The sequence below is a fragment of the Danio rerio genome, chromosome 16 (genome assembly GCF_052040795.2).
Source record: "Danio rerio strain M-AB ecotype USA chromosome 16, GRCz13ab, whole genome shotgun sequence".
Classification (NCBI taxonomy): Eukaryota; Metazoa; Chordata; class Actinopteri; order Cypriniformes; family Danionidae; genus Danio; species Danio rerio.
Window position 1 is genome coordinate 33,823,973 of NC_141036.1, and position 24,906 is coordinate 33,848,878.

Sequence of the window (24,906 nt, forward strand, 5' to 3'; positions counted from 1 at the left end):
TCCTTTAAAACATAGGAAGTTTCTGAATCAATTGCTCAATCTCTTTGTTTGCTGTACTTTTTGCCTCAGGGCTCAGGATGTAGCCTGTTTGGTTTGTTTTCTAATGTGGAAGTAATGGCTATAACGTAATGTTTGTTAACATTATGAGTATGACTGTCACACAGTGGAGTCGTGTGATAATGGAGCTTACACTTCTGCACTTTTTAGTGCTGAATGGTCGTGGTTTTAAAATCACGAGGCTACTTTTTTTTTCTCTCAATTCAGTGAATGAAAACAGACATTTGTGGTCTGCTTTTGGAAAGACTCACTTCCTAAGTGAAAATAATTACAGCATATAACATCATTAACGTTTCCAACATGGCAGCTCATAATAAACTGACATATAGCGTTAATGTTTTACTATATTCATCCTTGTCAGTAGAAAATACCAGGGTAGCGCATAACAGTCATCTTTATCAAATTAAGTATGTGTAGATAACTCAACGTACTGAAAGTAATTCTACTTATTAAAAAAAAAAGAGTTTTGAACTCCGTGTTGAAGATGATGAGTTAATTAAATACCTCATTACTTCAACTTAAATGGATAAAATTCACAGTACTTCTGTAGTTTAGTTCTTTAACTCAAATTTGTAGCAGTCAGTTTCCTCAAATGGTTTGAGTTGCATTAACTTATAGTGCTTAAATTGCTTTGTTTACTCAAATGGATTAGTTCACAGTACTCATTAGGATTAGTTTTTTAACTTAAATGGTTGGTTGCAATTGGTTTCCTCAAATGGTTTGAGTTAACTTAACTTTTTGGTGGGTTTTACAGTGCAGTGAAGGTCTAGTGACCCTCAGATGCCTATAAACATCTCCCAGAGAAATTCTTGCTTTGTTTGTATTCTTGCACAGCAACATCCTGCAAACTTTAGCTCTTGAGATGCTTGTTTCTGCTGATCCTGAGGCCTTGACTGGCTGGTTGAATTAAATTATTATTTCACCCAAAAAAAAAAAAAAAATTATCTTAAGTTTTTCTACAGAACCTAAGATATTTTGAAACTGAAAATGTAACAATTGATTTCCATAGTAAGAAAAACAATTACTCTGAAAGTCAGTGTTTACAGGTTTGCTGCTTTCTTAAAAAAAATAAAAAAATTCTCAAACAGGTTTGTAAAAAGTGAAGGGTGAGTAAATAATAACGGAATTTTCAGTTTTGGGTGAACAATCCCTTTAAGGATTTAATGAAACCGTTCAGAAGAGGATTTGATGCACATGATCCAATGATTCTGTAAAATCCTTTCAACAAAATAGATTTCAACTAAAAACTGAAGACTTTTAAGTCATTGGGCAGCTGATGTATATGACAACAGCATGCTGTTAGCCTGTAAACAGACCTTTTGAAAACCGGTTTCTAAGTGCAAGTTTTTGAAACCTACGATTATTGTCACAAAAATGCATTGTGACATCATAACATGTGTTTATTACTTCTTCAGTCCATAATCACAAAAAAATATGGTTTATAATAGTAAAGTGTAATCACAGTTTAACCTGAAAACATGGCTAAACTAAAGTTATTACAGAAAAACCATGGTGCCGCTACAATAACAGTTTATGCTTTTTTTATTTGTATTAATTTTAAAAGGGGAAGTAATTGATGGCGTTTTAATTGTTTGTGTATGAATTTGGAAGATGAAAGGGTCCACAGCGCCACCAAATGCAAAACATACAGATTCAATCCAGACAAAGTCATGCCAGGCACTGCCCACGGTCTCTGGCTAAACGAGAAGAAAGGCAAGTCAGCTGAGTATGGTTTCAGCCCATATATGAATCATGCAGTATCAGACTAGATGCAGATGTTTTCAATGCTTAGCTGAAGGGTAGAAATAGTTTCCAGTGGAAAGTTTGCTTCATTAGCATCTGACAGTAGTTCATCATGACGTTCTTCACTTGTTCAAAAATCAACATGTACTCAATAAAACATTTTTCGTTTTCAATATCCTCATCTTTCACTGAACAAAAATGTTGAAAATTAATTTTCGATGTTCTAGCCTATCATTATAACATCTGTAAACAGGAATTTCCTTATCAACATTTTTTTCTTCTCAGGAATTTTTTTCTTTTTTTAAACATCCATGGCATTCTGATGCAGAAAAAAAATACCAAAGCAGACCATTTAAACTATTTTGAACTGCTTTAAAAAGGAAATGCTGACAAAAACATCTGCTTTAAAATGTTTTGTTCCTTCATTAGCCGTTGGTTTTGTAGTTCAGGCTAAGCTAGATAATATTTGTGTGTGTGCTTATTTGCTCAGATTGGTTTCGTGTCTGGTTACAGGCCATCCGTGGGGTCTAAAAGGACTATGGTAATGACACACACAGGGCCTCACCTGATCCTTCAGCTCACTGCGGCAGCACCTGCTGTGGTTACCTGAGCCAGCGGCACATGGCTGTGAAACTCCATGGAATACAGGTAAAACCATGTGACAAAACATGTACTAATCAACTCTTGTGCTTTGGTAGTCCTGAGTTGTTGTTTTTAAAGGTTGCAAAGCAGGCATCTCAAGACAATCTCATATGCTTGGTCAATGTTTGTTTGTAGTTTTGCTGTGTAGGCTTTTAAAGTCTGTGTGAAGTCAAAATTTACCACAATGGTTATTTTGCTAGTACACATTGTTACTATTTAGGTTAACAATTAATCCATGGAAGTTAATCCACAGAAAAAAAGTTTGTTTTGGTAATCTTTAATCAAAGTCTGACCATTCACTTTTGCGTTTGGCGTGGCGGTCATATCAGTTTGATGGCTTCAGCCACAATATTCCTAACCACACCCCTTTAACCGATAGTTTGCATGGAACAATGCACAAAGAAAGCCCCGTCCCCTATTGAATATTCTGTTTCAGTTGGAAGTACATCAACACAATGAAATAAAAGTCTCAGCAACTTCCATTTCACAAAAACTCAAAAGAGGAAGTTCAACCGAAAATGTACTGATCGTCAAGTTGGAACAAACCTGTATGAGTTTTTTTTTCCTCTTAGAAAAAAGCCATTTTCTGGCAACTAAACATTCATTCATTTTCCTTCAGCTGAGTCCCTTTATTCATCATGGGTCACCCCAGCGGAATGAACCGACTAATTATCCAGCACATGTTTTACACAGCAGATTCCTTTCAAGTCCCAACCCACAATTCAACAATTTTTAAAAATTTTAATGTTGGATAAATGGTGTAATTTTGTTGTAAACTTAACCATTTATCCTAATTAATTTATTAGGCAGGGCACACACACAAAATAATTACAATCAGGTCCTTATGGAAAAAAGAACTGCCCCTTTTATTGACAATAGTAGCATTTAAGCAAAAATCACAAAATCTGTATTTTCAGTGTCATCAGTTGGCCAAATTGGAGGCACATAAAGTAAACAATGTCACAAAAACTAACACTACTTGCATTATTGCTGCTTAAAACGATCAATTATTGTCTGTTTTGGGCTGTAATAATAGATCTGACTGAAAAAAAACATTATAGACTGCCAAAAGTGATAAAAATATCACGAAGACAGAAAGAAACTGTCTGAAGAAGAAAGTGTTTGTGATTGGCCAGGATTTCCATGCCAAGGATCATGACAACATTCATTTGTATCTTTTCCAGTCACGTAAGTGAAATATTAGGCTAGTATTTTAATGAATACTTTTCATATGTATCTTTTACCAGTTTAACGAACTAGCCTCCACATGTTTTCCATAGTTTAGCCAGAATTAGGCAGAATGTATTCGGTATAGATTAATTATTAATTATTTACATTCAAGCATTCCCAGTATGGCTGCGCATACTGTATGTGTTTCTGACCAAATCTTGATGTACAGTAAGTGCAGCCCCTCTATAGGCCTTTATTGTGTTGGCAAGGCTTTTGAATCATTGTAACAATCTAAAAATATTTCCTTAAATATCTTTTAGTATATGGAAAATAATAGAATTTATTTTATAGACAATTTTATTAAACAAACTATCCTTTATATAAAGGGTTATAACTCAAGTTTAGTTTTTAGTGAATTCATTTTTAGCAGTTGTCATCAGGTAAAGAAATCTGTCAGTGAAAGTGTAAAAATATATTAATATACATAATATTTTGATGACATTTTTTCCCTCTATATGGCATTTGTTTAACTTTTTAAAGAGCTAAATTCAATAGTATTTGTATCCCACCGGTCCTACTGGAGATGGAACCGGCAATCCTTTTCATGGAAGTCAGTTGCTCTAAGAAGGTGACTAAAGACCATGGTCTTTAGTGTCTGTTGAGCACCTTTTAGAGGTCAGAGGAGTGAGGTTTACTTGCATAGCACTTTGCTAGCTAGCTTTTGTTAAACTCACCCTTCTAAAACCTGTTCCCATCCCGGACGAGCCCCCTTGTGTAACCCACCGGTCCTAGTGCACCCAACCAGGTTTGAGCTGGGATCGAACCAGCAATTTTTTGCATGGGAGGTGGTTGCTCAAACAAGGAGGCTAAAGACTAAGGTCACTAACGTCTGTCGCTAAAGCACCTTTAGAGGTCAGGGAAGTGAGGTTTACCTGCACAGCACTTTACTAGCTGGCCTCTGTTACAGTATTTTTTCCTACTATGGCTGTCAATCAACATTATCTCAACTGTGTTCAAAAGAAGAATGAAACACATAGAAGTTTTAACAGCTTGAGGTTGAGTAAGCTGCCATTTTTGGATGAACTATTTCTGCTTTTTAAAAATAAATTAATAAATAAGTTTATGATCTAAAAGTAATGTGGTCACAATTGGAACTGCTTATGTGTTGTTAACTGAATGCCTGTCAGCCAATTAGACTCAAGCATTCTGTTCTGCTGTTGTACAATAGACTTGAAAATCTGTTGAAATATAATACTAGTTAATGTAAAGAACACTTACTGTAAATGTATGAACAATATACTTATCCTGACAGCATGTATCTTTAATACCAAACAGCCTACTTATTATGTATTGTGCGACACGGTAGCTTATTGGTTACCACAGCAAGAAGGTTGCTGGTTTGAGTTTCAGCTGGGTCAGGTGGCAGTTCTTTGTGGAGTTTGTATGTTCTCCCTGTGTTCGCGTGGGTTTTTTCCAGGTGCTCCGATTTTCCCCACAGTCCAAAGACGTGTGCTATGGGTGAATTGAACAAACTAAATTGGCCTTAGTGTATGTGTGAATGAGTGTGTATGGATGTTTCCCAGTACTGGGTTGCGGCTGGAAGAACATCTGCTGTGTGAAACATATGCTGTATAAGTTGGCAGTTCATTCCGCTATGGTGACCCCTGATTATTAAAGGGACTAAGCCGAAGGAAAATGAATGAATGAATTATGTATTGTCTATTTGGAATCCACAAAATGAAAATGAAATATATTGTCTAATGGACGTAGGCAGAAAATAATAATTTTATGATGTGAAGCAAACAAAATTTGTTCAAAAAAGTTGATTCATTATCATATACCCTAAAACATTAGGCAAAAATGGCTGTCCATAATATGCAGCAGCTTTAGCAAAGTTTTCCAATTTCATGACTGGATGATCAAATCAGTGACCTTTTCCCTATATATACTGTAAGTGTGATTTCACCAGGGATCAAACACGCCACTTCCACATATACTCTCATAAAGATTACAGCTCTATAATCAAGAAAAAAAAAGTGCCCTCTGACTCCTCAGGTGAGATTTTTTTCCTTTTGGTTTATGTACTCGCTAAACATTTCAAGTATGTTATGATGTTGAATGGTTAAACAGTTCCTAGTGGTCTGTATTAGTCAGCACACCACTGGAGTGAGATTATCCTGACTCACAGTTGCCTTTGAGTTGCATGACCCGTATCTTGCAATGCTGCGTGCTGTATATACTGTCCACAGAAACGCGAGGTAAGACACAGGTCATCTGTGCTGGGCTCGCAAACATCATGTAAATGCATCAACATAATCTGATCTGATTTCTCATATTCCAGCTCACATTTTGTTCAGCTTATAGAGTCTTCAATTATGTATAATTTATTCAGAGCGTATGCAAATGTAATCCAAATCATTTCACTCTGATTGAAAAAAGCTTATAGGTTAAACCAAAGCCAGCACAACAGGTATTGCTCAAGAAAGTGATTGCGTTAGCGGAAAAAGTGCTTTTTGTAACTAAATTTGTAAATAGTTTGTCACGTTGAGCTGTTTTATCGATGAAGTAACAGCACAGTTTGTACTTTTTGGTAATGGGTATGTGTCGATGACTTGGATGTATTTCCCAGATCAGTTCTTTATTTCAGTTGTATTTTTTGGGTCTTGACTTAGTATGAAAATATTAAGTGTTTGTTCTGTATTTCCCTGAGTGCTACTAGTAGTAATTTGTCATGCGAAATACAGCCTACCCAATAGTAGCCGATCATTTCATACAGTATTTGAAAAATAAATTTATATTGGTGAATATGGTTTAAACTGTGGTGACAGTTCAATATGACCATTACCGCCTTATTTTTTCATTTTCTAAATCAGTGTTTTTTCAATCATGTTCCTGGAGGACCACCAGTTCTGCGCATTTTCCATGTCTCCTTAACCAAACACACCCAATTAAGTTCATCAGCTTATTAGCAGAGTCTAAAAAACCTGTTCTAGGTGTGATAGTCAAATGACATATCCAAAACATGCAGTGCTGGCACTATAAAGGCTTAAAACTTCATTCTTTTATTTGCTTAATATTTGCAGCATGTGGGCTATGCTTCTGATCATTGCATCTTTTCTAAAACACAATATAGTGTAAAAGCATGTTTATAATGAAGGAAACTAAAACAACTAAACAAAATACACATCACATACAGTATCTTTGCATACAGTACACATAAAGTACCGTCCTATCTAGTATTGTGAAAAGGCAAAGCTGAAAATTGCTTGTTGATATTTTAGCTAAGGGGCCGTTCATACCGAATGCAGGTTTACGTTTCTAAAACGCGAGACACACAACACTGCCTCATTGTTGACGAGAAAAAAAGAAGCGTGGTACGCTTTTTATGTCTCTAGGCAACGACTGAGTCAGCTGCAAATTATGCGCGAGTGTTGCTGTTGATATTAATATAATATTTAGTAATATTGGGAAATTCAAGATTTGTGAGTCATACAGCACTGGATAACTTAAAACAACCACCACAAGTCTCTTCTCTATCTTCAAAAGTCTTTGTAGTTGTCTTGACAACACAAACACTGCAGGGAAACCCCGCCTCTGCTTTCATTTGATTGGAGAATGGAAAGACGTGACTGACGTAACACAGTGTTTTCACACAGAGTTGCCTTTTTTCAACTGCAAGTGCACAGCGCATGACAGCAAAAACAGAATGCTCAGCAGGTGGTTAAAATGCGAGACACGCAGGTCGCATAATTAATTTATAAATAAAAAAATAAAAAAAATAAAAAAAAGATGCCTCTCAACACAAAAAGCGCATTCGGTGCGATCGACCCCTTAGTTTATGGTTAAAGTGCCATCCAGTGGTTAAAAGCTGCAGGCGCTTTACTGCTGAGGTGGTGGTGGCGGCAGCAGAGGGAACATATTGAAGTGTGAACATCTGTATTGAAGATGGGATCTGGGGTATCTGGAGTCAAGTTCAGTGTCACTGACATCAAATCAGAATTTAGTAAAGATCCTAAGGAATAATTGACAAATAAGTAATTGAATTACAAAAAAATTATGTGATGAGGCCACAATTTTAAAAAATCAACAGACCACAGTCAATTATTTAGCTTACGCTATACTTATCAGACCTCAAGACACTGTTCAGATGTTGTATTTAAAGACATTTGTCAGATTTTTGTCCTCAAACAGCTCCTGTAGTTTCTTACCCATCTCATCCAAAGCATTTTGATATGGTTTTTGACTGTTGTATGGTGTGAAAAACTCATTCAGCATAGTGATATGAAACTGAATTGTGTTCAAGACCTTCCTGGAATGACATTAGCTGTGTGCTTCTCTGAAAACAACTGCACACCTTAGGATGTTCATCAGCCAATCAGAATAAAGCATTCAACAGCCCTGTTGTATAATTAGGCCTAGTTACTGTATAGCACAAGAAAACATGAATGAACATCAGAGAAACAATACAACTTCCTGAAATGCTGCGTCTCATATCAGTGTTTTAACCACAGAACATCATCAATGAAATGCTTTTTAAACTAGAATTGTTAATAATCCTTTAACACAATACACCTTATCTATGGTCGGTTAAGCACAGACATCATTACCTGTGTAGTTTTAAGGTGTATGGTGTTATATGTAAAACCAGTGAGCATGAGCTGAATTCTTCAATACTAAGCGGAAGGAGAAACAGAACAGGTTATCAATTTTCCATCTGGGATTGTTGTGCTCTGCTTTTATTGTTTTATCAGACCATTTATTATCTGAAATGAAAAGCATATTATTTCACTCCGCTGGTACATTTAGTTTGTGCACATGTAATATATAAACATTGACATTTGATTTATATGAAAAAACATTGAGGACTAGTTTTCCTCATTCTCTAGATTTTGCCCAAATTGACACTTCACACACCAATATATACATATGTATATCCTCAACTTTTAATCACATTCAAGTGGTTATACACATGTACAAATTTATTTTAAGAGATAGCTGAGTTAGCACACTTAACTGATGATTAAATATAAAGTGTGTTTGGCATGCTGTCCCATGAGCGAACCCTGAGCTCATAAGGTCCTCGAGCCAGGGGCTCCCTCCCGTTTGCAGGGCAAGAGGGAAGTTTGAATTCATGTAGATCTTGATTAACTCCCCCAACTTGTTAATGGCTAAAGACAGACTATAGGGATAGCTGTAATGCTTACAAGCTCATGTATAGTGCCAATCTCGTATGGGCAAACTACTTATATCGTGTGTTTTTACACTGTTGAAGGAAACCTGGGAACCCGGGGGAAACCCATGCAAGCACGAAGAGAACATGCAAACTCCGCACAGAAATGTCGACTGGTACAGTAAGGACTTTTAACCAGTGACCTTACTGAGAGGCAGCAGTGCTAATTACTGGGCCACCATGTCACCAATCTAGAAAAGGGAGGGAGGAGCAGGAGTGACAGGAGGGATTCTACAAGATGAAGATACTGAGGTAAGAAACTGGTTATCATAAGCATGTGATCCTCTCGAAATTAGTTTAGAAATAAACTTCACTTCCTGTTAAACACACACACACACACACACACACACACACACAAACACACACACACACATACACACACACACACCAAGAAAAGATAAGATTGTTCCGTAGAATACAACAAAAATCTATTAAAGTCAATGACTGTCAAGGGAATGTCTTCCCTTGTTTTTTTAGAAGAAAGAAACTCAAACAGCTTCGGAACAAGTGGAGGGTGAGTGACTTATGGCAGAGTTTTCATATTTGGGTGAACTATCACTTTAATATGCATATTTGGGAAGAATCTAATACACTATACACTGGTTGCCAATGTGTAAATATGATTTTGTGTTTTAGTCAAAATGGTTTTATTAAATTATCAATCATTGATTCATTGCCATAAACTTGCCTTGCCTTGATTCAATTCTTGATTATTTGTGGTGAAACATCAGGGAGAATCTTTGCCTTGCATTAAGCAATGCAAAAACAATTAAAAGCATCCATGCTTGTGTTGAAATCCACACCATGTGCACTACACAACATGTGGAACGCAATCAGGAACAAAGTGTCTAAATGTGAATTTTGACTGTCAACACACACAGCATGATTGTGAAAAGGTTTGAATTTTTTGCATGTTTCTTTAGTTAGACATGCACACTTTAAGCAACACGTGTTATAGAGGTATAACACCATATGACATTGCATATACAAATATATTCTCAAACAGAGCAACCTCATTGGCTAATATGCTTGTTGACCGGGTCAAACTCAGTGGTGACACAATTAAATGTCACATAATTTGAGGTCATGAACCAACAAAACCAAAATTCCTTTAAGAGGTCATTGTACTATAAAAAACATCCTGTCGGTTTCAGAACCCAAAACGTTCTCATTAATGTAAAAACAGCTTATATTATAAAAGTGACACCTTTAGCCTACACATTTTTTTTCTATTGCTATCCCAACACAGAAAAAATTTAAGGAACTTTTTAAAAAGTTAATGTCACTAAGAATCTGCCCTTTGTCCATTGCTTTTTAATGCAGATTCATTTACAAACAATTTACAATTTGATGCTTGATTTTCATAAAGATTGAAACAAAATGATGTGCAGAATATATTGGAATTTGGAATCTCCTAAATGTCCAGGATTTGGCTTTTGCTTTTCACAATCATCTTTAACTGTATGCATTTTTGCAGTACTTTTACCCTTCTCTTTAAGCCTTGTTTACATCTCAAAATGTGAACCAGAAGTATTGTACACAAACCCTAACATATACATAAAAACTGATAATTATCATGATGCATTTTATTTATATAGTGCTTTCTTACACCCAAATAACTACATCAAGCATAGTAATAATAATTATATTAATAATGCATTCAATTAAAGTACACTGTAAAAATATCTGCTAATTAACATGTTCTGTGTTTTGTGGTTTACATGGTGTTTTCTGTGTATTAAAGTTTGAAAATTGCATTATAGGATGTTAATCTCTGCTCTAGTGAATTTTGATGTTGAATATTCAACACTGCAGATTAACAAAGTGACTTTTGTTGACATTTTTAATAGTTTGAGATACAATATTGTTTAAGAAATAATCTACACTACCTGAAAAAAGTCTTGTTGTCGACCACAGTTGTAAGACCAACAAATTATAACTTGACTTCTAGTTGATCATTTGGAAAAGTGGCAGAAGGTAGATTTTTCAGATGAATCATCTGTTGAACTCCATCTCAATCACCAAAAATACGGCAGAAGACTTATTGGAACCCACATGGACCCAAGATTCTTACAGAAATCAGTCAAGTTTGGGGAGTAAAAATCATGGTTTGGGGTTGCATTCAGTATGGGGGTGTGCAAGAGATGTGCAGAGTGGATGGCAACATTAACAGCCTGAGATATCAAGACATTTGTGCTGCCCATTACATTACAAACCACAGGAAAGGGCAAATTGTACAGCAGGATAGCACTCCTTCTCATACTTCAGCCTTCACATCAAAGTTCATGAAAGCAAAAAAGGTTAAGGTGCTCTAGGATTGGCCAGCCCAGTCACCAGATATGAACCTTATTGAGCATGTCTAGGGTAAGATGGAGGAGGCATTGAAGATGAATCCAAAGAGTCATGATGAACTCTGGGAGTCCTGCAAGAACACTTTCTTTGCCATTCCAGATGACTTTATTAATAAGTTATTTGAGTCATTGCAGATCAACTAGTTATTTGAGTCATTGCAGAGATCTGTAAACCAACATGTTTGCTTCTAAATTTATGAATGAGCTTTCTGTGATGGCTAATCTTGGCAAATGTTGCAATGGATGCAGTCTTCCAACCTCAAGTCACACACAATATTCATTCTTTTTCCACTGCAATATGACTTTATTTTCTATACTGTACATTATTTCTGTTAAGTGACAAAACTTTTGTCTAAGCATAGTCCGACCTTACTGTCCTAATTAAATAATAAAAAAATCGAGGCATAATCATATTTTTGGGGGGGAGGGGGGGATACCACTTCTGATACCAAATGTTCAACTAGAAGTCAAGTTATTATTTGTTGTTCATAAAACTTGAATGGTCGACAAGACTTTTGTGAGGTATAGTGTAGAGAGAAATTAATCTGTAGAATAACAGAAAAAGTACTGGCAGTTTGTTATCAGGTTTTGCACTATAATTTACAACACAAACATAGACAATATATGACTTTAAACTCTTAAAAATGTCAGCAACAGTCACTTTCAAACTTTTCAACATCAAAAGCATTTGGAGGAAATATCAAGATCCCATAATGCAATCCTATATAATAAATAAAGTGAAAAAAACATGAACAACCAAATACAGAATTTTTATATTATTAATTGCAAATATATATATATGCAGTAAAAAAATCAAAAATAAAAGAGCAGCAATAGTAAATAACATTAAGACAAAAGAAACATTTTAAAAAGATGATGACTGTTTCATAAAACTGCTTAATATGTGATGTATACATTAGGCTTAAATTAGATGCAAATAAGTGCCTTTAAAATTGTTGTCTCCATATTACATTTAACAGTGTTTTATTTGTCATGCACTTTAAAGGCTTAAAAGAACTGTTTACGTAGAAGAGCATTGCAACATTTGCCAAGATTAGCCATCACAGAAAGCTCATTCTTAAATTTAGAAGCAAACATGTTGGTTTAGAGATTATTCTCCAAATCCACTTCATGACTGTAAAACTAACTCCTGACCCCATTCTATGATGTATGGTTGACAGGTCGCCGGTCCAGACTTGTCTTACTGGTAATGCAGTCTTGTCTAATGCTTGGACTGTCAAAAGTTTGAGGTGAACAAAGGCCAATGTGTTATTGACCTGTGGTACACATTCACTGTCAAAATAACCTCATGACTCAAACTCATGAAGATATGAGACTGACTCAAAACTGACTTTAGAGAAGAAAAGCAGAGGTCAAATAATTGTGTAACCACTATTGTATAATATTCACAATTCCAGTTGTATGTAAACTTACTTAAACTGACTTATACAGTAAATGTAATTTCTGTACATTACTAAATTTATTCATAACTCCAGACTATTTTATGATGCCACCATGTACTTAAAACATTTGGTTAATGGTGTGTATGTAGGTCTGCTTATATTTTATACAAACACACACTTTTTGATAAAATCCTATACTTATTGGATAATGACAATCACCTTTTTAAATTTAAATAATTCCAGATATAGTGGCCAAAAATGGTACATTCTGCTGTGGTTACCCCAGATGAATAAGGGACTAAGCCGAAAAGAAACTGAATGAATGAAGGCCAAAACTTTTTTTTTCATAAAAGTTCAGATTTTTCATAAATATAAAAATAATTTTTTTTTTAAGAATATAAATTTGTCTTGTAATAACCCACAGTATCACTCCAGGGGTTTTCTAATGAGTATTTCAATTAGTGCCCTGTAAAGAGGTAAAGTGGACCTATAGAAGCTGTTTGGACATACATGTGTGTTAACAGAGTGTACACAAACATATTACAGTTAAATAAATACATCATGTCCTTTTAAAAGCTTTTTTTTTATGTTAAAACAGGATCCAAATTTCAGCAATTTTGAGGCTAACCGCACCATGACATAGCAGTATGGTTTTCCCCCGCCCTATGAATTGATTGACAGGAATGCATTATCATGTGTTGGTATTAACCTGTATTATCATGTCCACAAGATAGGATTCGTAAAGAAACTGGGATTAAAAAATCCATCTGTAATCCAACTGCTCTTCAAGAAGGAGTTTAACAAGCCTTAAACAAGTCTTTTTTAAAACAGTGCTTGTTTATATTAAAGAAAAGACAGTAAATACGCTAATTTAATTCATAACTGCTAATCACCACAGCTGCAGTGTCAGTACAACTATAAACGAGAATGCTTCAATTACACAACAGGAGTCCCACTTTGTGGATGTCGCACCAATTTTATTTGTCTAAAATGGATCTCCATACATCAACACATTTACAAGCGAATTTACGAACTTTGTAACAGCATTTGTGTGTGGTTCATTTATCGTTACAGAAAGGTTGAATAAACTGGAAAACAAATACATTAAACCACTGGAAAATGTCCTGGTTCAGTCTTTATTAATTTATTATCCCTCAGCTTAGTCTCTTATTTATGCCAGAGTAGAATGAACCGCCTACTATTCCAGCATATGTTTTACATAGCGCATGCCCTTTTCAGCCGCAACTCAGTACTCATACACTACGGCCAATTAAGGTCATCCAATTCACCTATAACACCTTTCTTTGGAAACTAAGCAACTAGAGGAAACCGTGTCCGTCTTGCTGTGAAGCAACAGTGCTAACCACTGAGCCACCATACCACTTGGTTCAGTCTTACTTTGGTATACTCAGAAACTGTAACTAAATTGCTGTCTGTGTCTGTTATTGCTATGTTTGACATTTGATTCCAGAGAAGCGGACACGTTGGATTCAATGGACATGGAGAACCAGCTCATTTATACTAAAGGGACAGGCGCAAAACAGCTACACTTCCCTTTGATTTATTTTAATCAACAGTTTCAGCAGGCTATAATAAATGATCTGATGGGTATTTTGAACAGAAACATCACAGACACATTTTGGAGACAGCAGAAATATTTTAAATTTGTAAAAGGGCAAATAGGAACTCTTTATCAAACAAACCCAACACAAAGTAATTGTGTCATCCTTTCAGTTCTTATTCCAATGATCATAGTTCACTTACTACTTTCACTTTTGTTTATGAAGATTTTGATAAGGGATGATAAAATTTCTGGTACTTTTATTACTGACCAAAATGGTATTCTTGTTCCAAAAAAAGACAAAACTTATAAGTTTGTTTAACATGTAAAAGACAAAAAAATTTTTTTTTGAGTGGTGTCACAATGTCTGAAAAATTTGGTTTATAGTTTATAATGCTTATACTTAATCATAACAATCCACTTTAAACATCCTTTTAACAACATTTAACTACATATCAAGTAACTCTGGGTTAGGTTTAGAGTTAATACACTGATATACAGCGGGGAAAATAATTATTGAAAATGTAATGTCTGGGAATATTATTTCTAAAGGAGCTATTGACATGGAATTGAAGCAGATTTTGGTAAAAACCCAAACAATACAAACATAAAAATAAAACAAAACAAACAAATCTGAAAAATTTGTTGTGTAATAACAATAACACAAGGAGAAGGTACTGAACAACTGAAATGTATTTAATACTTTATATGGTGTGAGTTTTTTTGTGAGTTTTTGTGAGACTTCAACAGAGTGTAAAAATCTTAATGGTTCTGTGGGTCTTGTTTGTCAAATCTGATCTTTAATTTGTATCTTATATTGGATTCAAGTCAGTTGATTGGCTGGGCCTTTCTAAAGCTCGTTTTTCTTTCTTTGAAAGCATTTGAGAGTTTGCTTGGCTGTGTTTTGGTTAATTGTCTTGCTGAAATGTCCACTCTGTTTTTATCTTTATCATCCTGGTAATGTAGATGTCAAACTGAAGTAGCTAATATTAATTTACAATAACGGAGAGCAGAGGGTTGATGGGCTTTCACTGCCTTTCTACTCGTCCCCTTCTTCATGCGTTCAATACTTTTTACCAGCCAATACTTTTCAATACTACTGTACCAGCCAGTCATTTCATTTTATACGCATAACTTCATTTATAAACTAACTAGATTTGTTTTCTTTGCATATATGAATTTCTTTTATTACCAAAATCTGGGAAAAAATTCAAGTCAACTATGCATTTAGAAATATGTTATCTGAGAAAAATGGTGACGTGTTCAATATTGATTTTCCACACTTTAAAATTGAGGGTGAAAATAGGTTTATAAGTCTAGTTTGTTATAGGTCATTTGTTGCCTTTTTAAAAACAAAAATGCAGACAGGAGGACAAAGAAAACAAAAAGGAGAAAAGGGAAAAGAGGGAAGATGATTTCAGTAAAATTGGGCTACAAACACGTGCATACTATGCGCATAAACTACAAAGTAACCACGTTTACAGAATTTTAAGTGATTTTATTTTAACAGTCCATGTGATGTAAAAAATTGGTACTATGGACAGCATTATTGGACAAACCAGCAGAGCGTGTACATTGTAAAACATCCGAAATGCTGTTTTGCTCATTCTAACATGCCTTAGCCAAAGTCCGTCATCACAGTGGTTCAGTATTTTGGTAACACTTTACAATAACAGTACATGAATAATGATGGATTAATACTTTATTAAATTGTTACCACCATGATTTTATGAGCTGTTAATGTAGAATTATTTTACTTTACTTGAAGGGGCATATCATCATTAACTCATCCTTAGCTACTCATGAACTACTGTTTAAACTGTTCATGCTGATGTTGACAGAACACTTTTCTATTGTTATTCAGTCTCAACGCACTAGACCAGAGATGTCCAAATTCAGTCCTGGAGGGCCGGTGTCCTGCAGAGTTTAGCTCCAACTTGCTTCAACACACCTGCCAGGAAGTTTCTAGTATATCTAGTAAGAGCTTGATTAGCTGGTTCAGGTGTGCTTGATTAGGGTTGGAGCTAAACTCTCCAGGACACCGGCCCTCCAGAACTGTGTTGGACACCCCTGCACAAGACGGATGTGCATGAGGAGTTCATGAGTAGTTAAGAATGGGTTAATGATGATGTGCCCCCACAAGTAAAGTCATGATATAATTATACATTAACATATCATAAATTCATGATGGTTAAATTAAGGATGAACAAATGTGGTAATTAATACATTAATTAACAATTATACCGACAAGTAATTAAGGTAGCCATTATTCACTCATGACCTCATGTGATTCCTGTTATAGTTAAAGTTAGTTCATAAATAGCGCATACATTAACTCATCATTAGTTCAGAATAAAGTCATGTTTAGTTTACATATGAACACATCATTATTTATGTACTGTTATTGTAAAGTGTTACCAGGATTTTTAACTCCTGAACTGTCTTGAGCAGCTACATATTTAAAAACAATACACATTTCACAGGAGTGATAATCATTTTCTTTAGTGTAATAGTAGAATTTGACTTTATATAGTGTATGTAAACTGACTCAAGTACTTTATACAGTGATCTGTTTACTGTGTTAATGAATATTTAATATCGCTAAATTTTCTGAGAAATAAAAAAAAAAACCTAACACAAAGTAATTGTGTCATCCTTTCAGTTCTTATAACAATGCTCAAAGTTCACTTACTCCTTTCACTTTTGTTTATGAAGATTCTGGTAAGAGATGGTAAAGTTATTGGTACTTTTATTACTGACCAAAATGGTATTACTTATCCAAAGCAATTGACACATCTCTGGAAGTTGTAGAGCTGTAGTAATAATAGAACAGTTGTATTTTATTCTATTTTTTTAGAAACAAGTTTGTTTCACATGTAAAGCAAAGCAACGCAAGTAGAATTTTGCTCTTTGTACCAGCCAAATGAAAGGAAAAGGTAGCGCAAAACAGTAGAGACTTAAACTGTTGGTTTATTACAAATTTAAAAAGCTAATAACCATGATGTACTTTTATTTGCTTTTTTAGTTTATGAGATCATATTTAATGAAGTAATGCAGAGAAAAAAACAGCACTTTGGAATTTTTCTATCTTTAAAGTTCTCCTTTTTAAACTCAAACGTCTGGAGTTTTGTCACATGCTCTCATATGATTTTTTCCATAGAAAAAAGGAATAACTTTTTGTGGATTGAAAATAAAAGGTATAATAAAAACAAACTTTTTCTAATTTCTGCTAGGAAGTTAATGATGAACTGAAATAAAATATATAAAACAAATAGACATTCAAAAAGGACAAAAAAATAAAAATAAAGAACACATAAGAAACATTTTTAAAAAAAATCTACAATAAGTAAATTGTAATAAAACAGAAGATTACACATATCTGTGGTTTTAATGTCTATGAGGAAACATCTAAAACGACACTCATTTACATCCAGGAAGTTTATTTTTGAAAAGCAGGTTTCCCCTAGCTTGCAGTTATTTTGCATGATGCATCTGTGCGAGAGAAGTTTTCCATTAGTCTATGCATCTGTAATTGCTTACAATGTGAATAATCATTCAATCCAATGTAAAAAAGCACAAGGAATATCTTGCACCAGCATGTTTGTTGGGCGTATGTAAGAAAACACCCTGAGAACAAATGTAAATGAGGAAACATTGCAATTTGGCTGACTACAAAATCCTCAGAGAGATGGAGGTTTTATTTCGCAGATGGTAAAATGTAAACACGAGCAAGGCAGGAATCACAATAAATAAAAAGGGATCGTTTTTCACCTGTCAGCTGTTTTGCATGTGCTGCTTAACACTGTAAACAGGCCTAAGGTTCTGAGCAACTTGCAGGTGTCTTTGTTTTTTACTCTTACATACATCAATATGCTGCACAACATGCAGTTACACAAGATTTGTAGAGTTCTCAACAGTTTTGCTGTTGCAAATGCACTTCCATCAAATGCGTGGGTTACACATTCCAGAAACTTGCTAGTGCAGGTTTGGATGCCTCCGCAAATATCTTTCTGTTTCATTAGAGAAAATAGTCCAAGGTGTACCAGTGGACTGTTGTCAAATATATGCTCTGTGTATATAAAAACAGTTCATTCCATTTGGGTCTAATTTAACATAATCTGTGTTTTCCCCCCAGATTCAGCTTATCTACAGTTCTTTAGAGAAGGAATGTCAGATAAAGCAAAGTCTTCTACGAACTGGTAAATCAGATTAAAGAGGTTAAGTATTCATCCTGCAAAACAACCTCATAGTATTTCCTCCAAGAGACTTAAAATCGTACTATTTACTGCCACATGGATGATCACTTATCGTACATTCATTTACTTATTGTATTGTGAGGTCTGCAGTTTTATAAATGTTGTTGTGGGATGAGGTTGGCTACCATGGGAAACTTCTCCACTATTTGCCATTTGTAGACAATGGATATCCTACAGGGTTACGTAGCTTTGAATTTAGTTTCCTCTTAAAATAAAAACCTTCATTTAAAAACTGCATAATCTGTTAACTTGTGTTATATTTGACTAATATTTCAATTAGTTTGATGATCTGAAACTTAAAAGTGTGACAAACTCAGAAAAATAAGAGAAATCAGTAAGGATGCAAACTTTTTACACACCAATATGCACTCACCGGCCACTTTCTTAGGTTCACCTGTTCAACTGCTCATCGCAAATTTCTAATTAGCCAATCACATGGCAGCAACTCAATGCATAGACATGGGCTGTGTCCAAAACCGCATACTTCCATACTATACATTACGCTAAAATCAGTATGCGAGCAGAGTAGTATGTCCCAATTTATTGAATTCAAAAATCAGTATGCGAGAAGTACCCGGATGACTTACTACTTCCAGAGAAATTCTGAAGTGCGCATCCCATGCACACTGCGCTATCCTATGATGCCCCGCGAGAGAATTCATGAATGGGAATGAAGCGACGCAACTCACGCAGGTAGGTCACGTGACCTTAACAAAATGGCGGATGTAGTACGTCCGAATTCCATTCATACCTTTCACTAAGGCTATATTTGCACAGGCTCTCCTAAATTAGAATAGAGAAAATTGGAAAAACTTTGCCTGGTCTGTTAATTATCCATTTCGACAGTGACATTCGAATGGTAGGCTCAGAATTTGCCATCAACAACATGAAAACATGGATCCATCCTGCCTTGTATCAACGGTTTAGGCTGGTGGTGGTGTAATGGTGTGGGGGATATTTTCTTGACACACTTTGGGCCCATTAGAACCAATTGTATCATTGTGTCAATGCCACAGCCTGCCTGAGTATTGTTGCCGACTATGTTCATCCCTTTATGACCACAGTGTACCCATCTTCTGATGGCTACTTCCAGCAGGATAACACACCATACAGCATGAATCATCTCAGACTAGTTTCTTTAACATGACAATGAGTTCACTGTACTCAGATGGCCCCCACATTCACCAAATCTCAATCCAATAGAGCCCCTTTGGGATGTGGTGAAACGGGAGATTCGTATCATGGATGTGCAGCTGACAAATCTGCAGCAACTGCGTGATGCCATCATGTCAATATGGACCAAAAACTCTGAGGAAAATATCCAAAAGCTTGTTGAATCTATGCCATGTAGAATTAAGGGAGTTCTGAAGGTAAAAGGGGGTCCAACCTAGAGCTAGTAAAGTGTCCCTAATAAAGTGGCCGATGAGTATATGTTGTAGGGCTAAATGCAAAAAGTTCCTGTGACAAGCTAGACTAAGTGAGGTTCAAAAATGCTTAATCAGTTATATAAAATCAAGGACTTTGACATACCCAATTGGGTTGTAAAAGAACGCGTTACCTTATGGTGCAACCCGGGCCCTACTATTAGGAGATGCCTATATTAGTGCCCTACTAGTGGAAATGCAACCAATTATAATGAGGTCAGGATGGGTTAAACATGGTTTTAGGGCTTTATTAATGCTGCTAATACTAGTAAATTACCTACTGGTAAATCCCATTTCATGATTCATTATAATACCTTCCCATTGTGAGAAATGAAACTCTTACAAATACATTAACAATAGTGTCACCTTCACACAATCTTTTCACACTTTTTACTACACCTCAGTGCTTTGTTATTTTTTTAATTAATCAGTGATTATTCAGATCTACAGAACTGTGCATGCTTGTATGATTAGGGCATATAAAAAAGACCAAGTTCTATATTTGCATGAAGGATTTCTTAAGGAAATGCAGCTTATATTACGGATATTTTGTTCGAGCCATTCGACAGGAAAGGCCAGCCCAAAAAGGAAGTACTTTTTAAAAAGATTTTGAGAAGATTACAAAGATAAACACCTTTTTTGTAGATTCAATTATATTAAACTGCTCACCACTAGTAAAACTCAAGATTTTACTAGTCAAAAATAATATTAATCATCATACTTCATCAGCTGATCGATTACATTAAGAAAGAAAAGGTTTTCCAAAATGCCATTATGTAAAGAAAACTTGCATATTTTTTTGGGTGCAAAACTGGATGAAGTCTGATTTAAAATTAGTCTTTTTTTTTTTCAACAAGTCAGAGTAAAAGGTTGTACAAAAATGATATTAGGAATCTATTTGTATCACTCCATACTGGAGACTTCCGGTAAAGCTATGGAGTAAGATGCGTGGAAGAAGGGCTCCCGACCTGCATTGTTAAATTGAACCTGGCACACACTAAATATCTTCAGTTACTGTTAATTGATCAGTTTAGAACATTCTCAACCAAAATATGAGTATCACTGCATAATTAGGGAAATGCAAAAAATATCCAGAAGAAAATAGATTATTTGTTTAAGAGAATAAAATGATGTATATAATCAGGTAAATTATGTATAAACATATCCCTCTGTTCAAACCTCCAGAACATAGAAGTGAATCAATCTTTAAAGATTTTTGACTCAATAATTAAACAGCTTTTTAAAAAATGTCTATTGTAATTGAACATACGCAATAAAATGAAACATTTAAACTTGTATTTTTTGTTTTTATTTATTTATTTTTTTTGTAAAATTGTATTTTGTAAGTCTTTTTTTGTTACTTTAGACTTAAAAAATACATAAAAACAAAAGCTAAGAATTCCAATACCTTAAAGTGGTCAGGTGCAAGAAATACCTGTTTTTGAATGCAGCCTCGCCTTAACCTCCTAGGGCTTGGGTGTCCACATACGTGGACAGCACATTATAGCTCTTAAGTGGCTATTTAAAAAACTTTGAATATTTTATATTTTGTTACAGACATACAGTGTCATCCTGCAACTGTTTTGCAGCATATGAAATGTCCCAAACACTATTTTCAACTGTCCAAAATGGGGAAAAAATTTTGTTTTTACTGTCTGATAATCAAAGCAAGTTAAAAAAAAAAATCTGTGATAAATATGCATTCAAAACAGTCAGGAAAAAGTGTTTTATGTAAATATGGACCACGAATCCACATATATGGGCATCATTTTTCTCTAAAAGTACATCATATCAAAAGATTTTTATTAAATTACGTTCCAATTAGCCCAAATAGCAAAGAGAAATAAAAAATGCATGTAAAAAAACATCTTGGGCCTTAAGAGGTTAAACTACACACAGAAAAAAATTGAAAAAGCGCAAATAACATTGAGCCCATGCTGTCTATGACATTAACTTTGACCTTGATGGTGAACTACACATTAGCAAAAAAACACATGAGAACTTGTCGCTGTCCTGTTCCCACGACCGACTCTTATTTCACTTGATCTCCTTTCTTTTTTCTCATGGAGGCTTAGTTACTTAGAAACATCTCCAGCAGGGCTTTGTTGTCGTTCTCACCTTAAACATCTCATAGCATTCACTGGTAATTGTTTGAAATGTTGTTCTACCCCCAGAGAAATTGACAGTGTACACAATTGTACAATGTCACCCACAGCATGGCACAGCTTGTCCTGTTTGATTATGTGGCACAGGCTGATTTGTTGGCAGCGTCGGACACTGCTCTTGTATTTATTTATCTTATTCTCACACTATTCTGGGAAATAAAAATCTGCTTCAACCGGAGAGCTTTCAAAACAACAACTTGGAAAGCAGTGATGGATGCAGAAAAGAACTGACACATTAGAAGTTGGTTAGAGACAGCTTTACTCGTATGAGTAGCTTTAAGGGATGGTTAGGGTTTAGTAGTAAAGGTAGGTTTGAGGGTTAGTTAGTTATGGTTTTGGTAGTATGTGTAGTTTTAAAGGTTAAAGGTAGTAATGGGTTAATAATATGGGTATGTTAAAGGGTTGGTTAGTGATAGGTTTAGTAATATGGGTTGCTTTTAAGGGTCAGTTATTGAGGTTTAAGGGTCAGTAATGAGGCTTAAGGGTCAATCAGAGGCAGGTTTAAGCTGCAGTCACACTAGATTTTGATAATGCGGAATTCTGTCGTGCGGCACTGCGAAAAGGGGCGAGAATAAACAAGATTATTAGGCATTAAAAAAGCGAGCGATTGCTCCATGTTTTAAATTTCTGTCCAGAGAGGTCATGTTTTGATCCTTGGTTGGTCTCACGCAGTAAAGTGATGCAATTTCGCAGGTCAGAGTTCAACAAGCTTGAACTTTGCACCGCTGCAACCTGCAAAACTTATCGCATGACCCTGCGTTTTCGGTCTGACGCATTCGCGTGTGTATGGATGGAAGTCTATAGGAGGAAAAGCCCAGTGTGACCGCAGCTTTACTTGTATGGGTAGCTTTAAGTCAGGGGTGTCCAAACTTGGTCCTGGAGGGCCGGTGTCTGCCATATTTTAGTTCCAACCCTAATTAAACACACCTGAACCAGCTAGGTATACTAGAAACTTCCAGGGAAGTGTGTGTTGAAGGAAGTTGGAGCTAAACTATGCAGGATACTGGCCCGAGTTTGGACACCCCTGCATTAACTTAACTACTAACGATAAGTCAGGGGTGTCTAAACTCGGTCTTAGAGGACCGGTGTCCTGGAAAGTTTAGCAGCAACTCTAATCAAAAACACCTGAACCAGCTAATTAAGCTCTTACTATATATACTAGAAACTTCCTGGCAGGTGTGTTGAGGCAAGTTGGAGCTAAACTGTGCAGGACACCGGCCCTAAAGGATCGAGTTTGGGCACTCCTGCTTTAAGGGATGCAGAATGGCTTGCTTTTTAGGGTCAGTAATGAGGTTTAAGTGTCAGTTAGTGACAGGTTTACTTGTATGGCTAGGCTTAAAGGATGATTAGAGATGGATTAAGTAGTAAAGGTAGATTTAAGGGTTGGTTAATGATCGGTTTAGTAGTATGGGTAGGTTTAAAGGTTGGTTAGTGATGGGTTTAGTAGAATGGGTTGCTTTTAAGGATCAGTTAATGAGGTTTAAGGGTTGGTTAGAGACAGATTTACTTGTATGGCTAGGTTTAAGGGATGGTTAGAGACAGGTTTAGTAGAATGGGTTGGTTTTAAGGGTCAGTAAATGAGATTTAAGGGTCAGTTATGAGGTTAAAGAGTTGTTTTTTTTTAAAAAGGTTTAAGGGCCAGTAATGAGGTTTAAGGGTCAGTTGGAGACATGTTTACTTGTGTGGGTAGCTTTAAGGGATGCCTAGAGACGGGTTTAGTAGTAAAGGTAGATTTAAGGGTTGGTTAATGATGGGTATAATAGAATGGGTTGCTTTTATGGGACAATTAATAAGGTTTAGGGGTTGCTTTTAAGGGTCAGTTAATGAGGTTTAATGGTCAGTTATGAGTTTTAAGGGTCGGTTAGAGACAGATTTACTTGTATTGGTAGTTTTAAGAGATGGTTAGGGACAGGTTTAGTAGTAAAGTTAGGTTTAAGGGTTGGTAAGTGATGGCTTTAGTAGTATGGGTAGTTTAAAGGGTTGGCTAGTAATGGATTAAGTAGTATGGGAAGGTTTAAGGGTTGGTTAGTGATGGGTTTAGTAGCATGGGTAGGTTTAAGTGTCTGCTGAATTTTGCCACAGTATCTCAGAGTTTTTGCTTTAAGGCAAGACTGTCAGTGAAATGACAAAAAGACTGAAATGAAAACAATTATTTATATAATTGTATGATTTTTTTTTAACAAATGTTTTTACTCTGGGGATTTGGGGTATGTTATGTATCATTCCATAATTCAGAAAATCAGCAGTTAGATGAAATGTTTTATATAATCAGACAAATTTTGTACAAACAAATGTGTTTCCGAAAACAAGATATATTGTATTGTGAAACTGTTAAGTTTGATGTATGTTCGCAATGCTGAAGTGGAGATTCATGACTCAATGAGAAAACAGCTTCTAAAAAACTTATCATAGTTGAAATCTACAGACGCAATAGAGACAAATGAAACATTTAAAAATACAATTTTTAAATGTTTCATTTGACAATTGAAAAGCCAAGAACTCCAATATCAGTTTTTTGCCTGAGATCTCACCTTAAACTAAACTTAAAAAAGTTCTCATACTTTACACTCCACAAAACAGACCTTTAACTTGACAGTACCAAAAACACAGAAGAACTTCCCCTATTCCTGTTCTTACAACTGATTCAAATTTCACTTGATCGCCTTTCTTTTCTCATGGAGCCTTAGTTAGTTGGAGGCATGCATGGCACAGCTTGTCCTGTTTGTTTATGTGGCACAGGCTGATTTGTTGGCAGAGTCAGACACTGCTGTCATATTTATTCATCTTGTTCTCACACTATTCTGGGAAACAAAAATCTGTCTGCTTCGACCCAGCCTGATCTCACAAGGAAACATTACTATTTTACGTTTTGCCGATTTAGTGGCTAATTTTTATAACTTAATT

The 24,906-nt window shown here is 35.4% G+C and overlaps 1 protein-coding gene and 1 long non-coding RNA gene across 3 annotated transcripts in view; one reads left to right on the forward strand and one right to left on the reverse strand.

The window, feature by feature from the left end:
* The first annotated feature begins 2,313 nt into the window (after positions 1-2,313).
* Positions 2,314-24,906, forward strand: part of vps72b (vacuolar protein sorting 72 homolog b) — a 49,512-nt gene continuing 26,919 nt past the window's right edge. The window contains exons 1-3 of the mRNA XM_087287194.1: positions 2,314-2,448; positions 8,885-9,094; positions 9,320-9,356. Of these exons, the coding sequence (XP_087143320.1) occupies positions 9,081-9,094; positions 9,320-9,356 (51 nt within the window). The 5' untranslated portion in view covers positions 2,314-2,448; positions 8,885-9,080. The remainder of the gene's footprint in view (positions 2,449-8,884; positions 9,095-9,319; positions 9,357-24,906) is intronic.
* LOC147833366 (uncharacterized) lies at positions 15,528-17,438 on the reverse strand. 2 transcript variants are annotated; one of them, XR_015511547.1, is made up of 3 exons: positions 16,557-17,438; positions 16,200-16,450; positions 15,528-16,058 (listed from the first exon to the last, which is right to left on the reverse strand). It is a non-coding gene; the product is annotated as an uncharacterized LOC147833366 (long non-coding RNA). The 2 variants fall into 2 exon arrangements; XR_015511546.1 differs by having other exon boundaries at positions 15,612-16,031.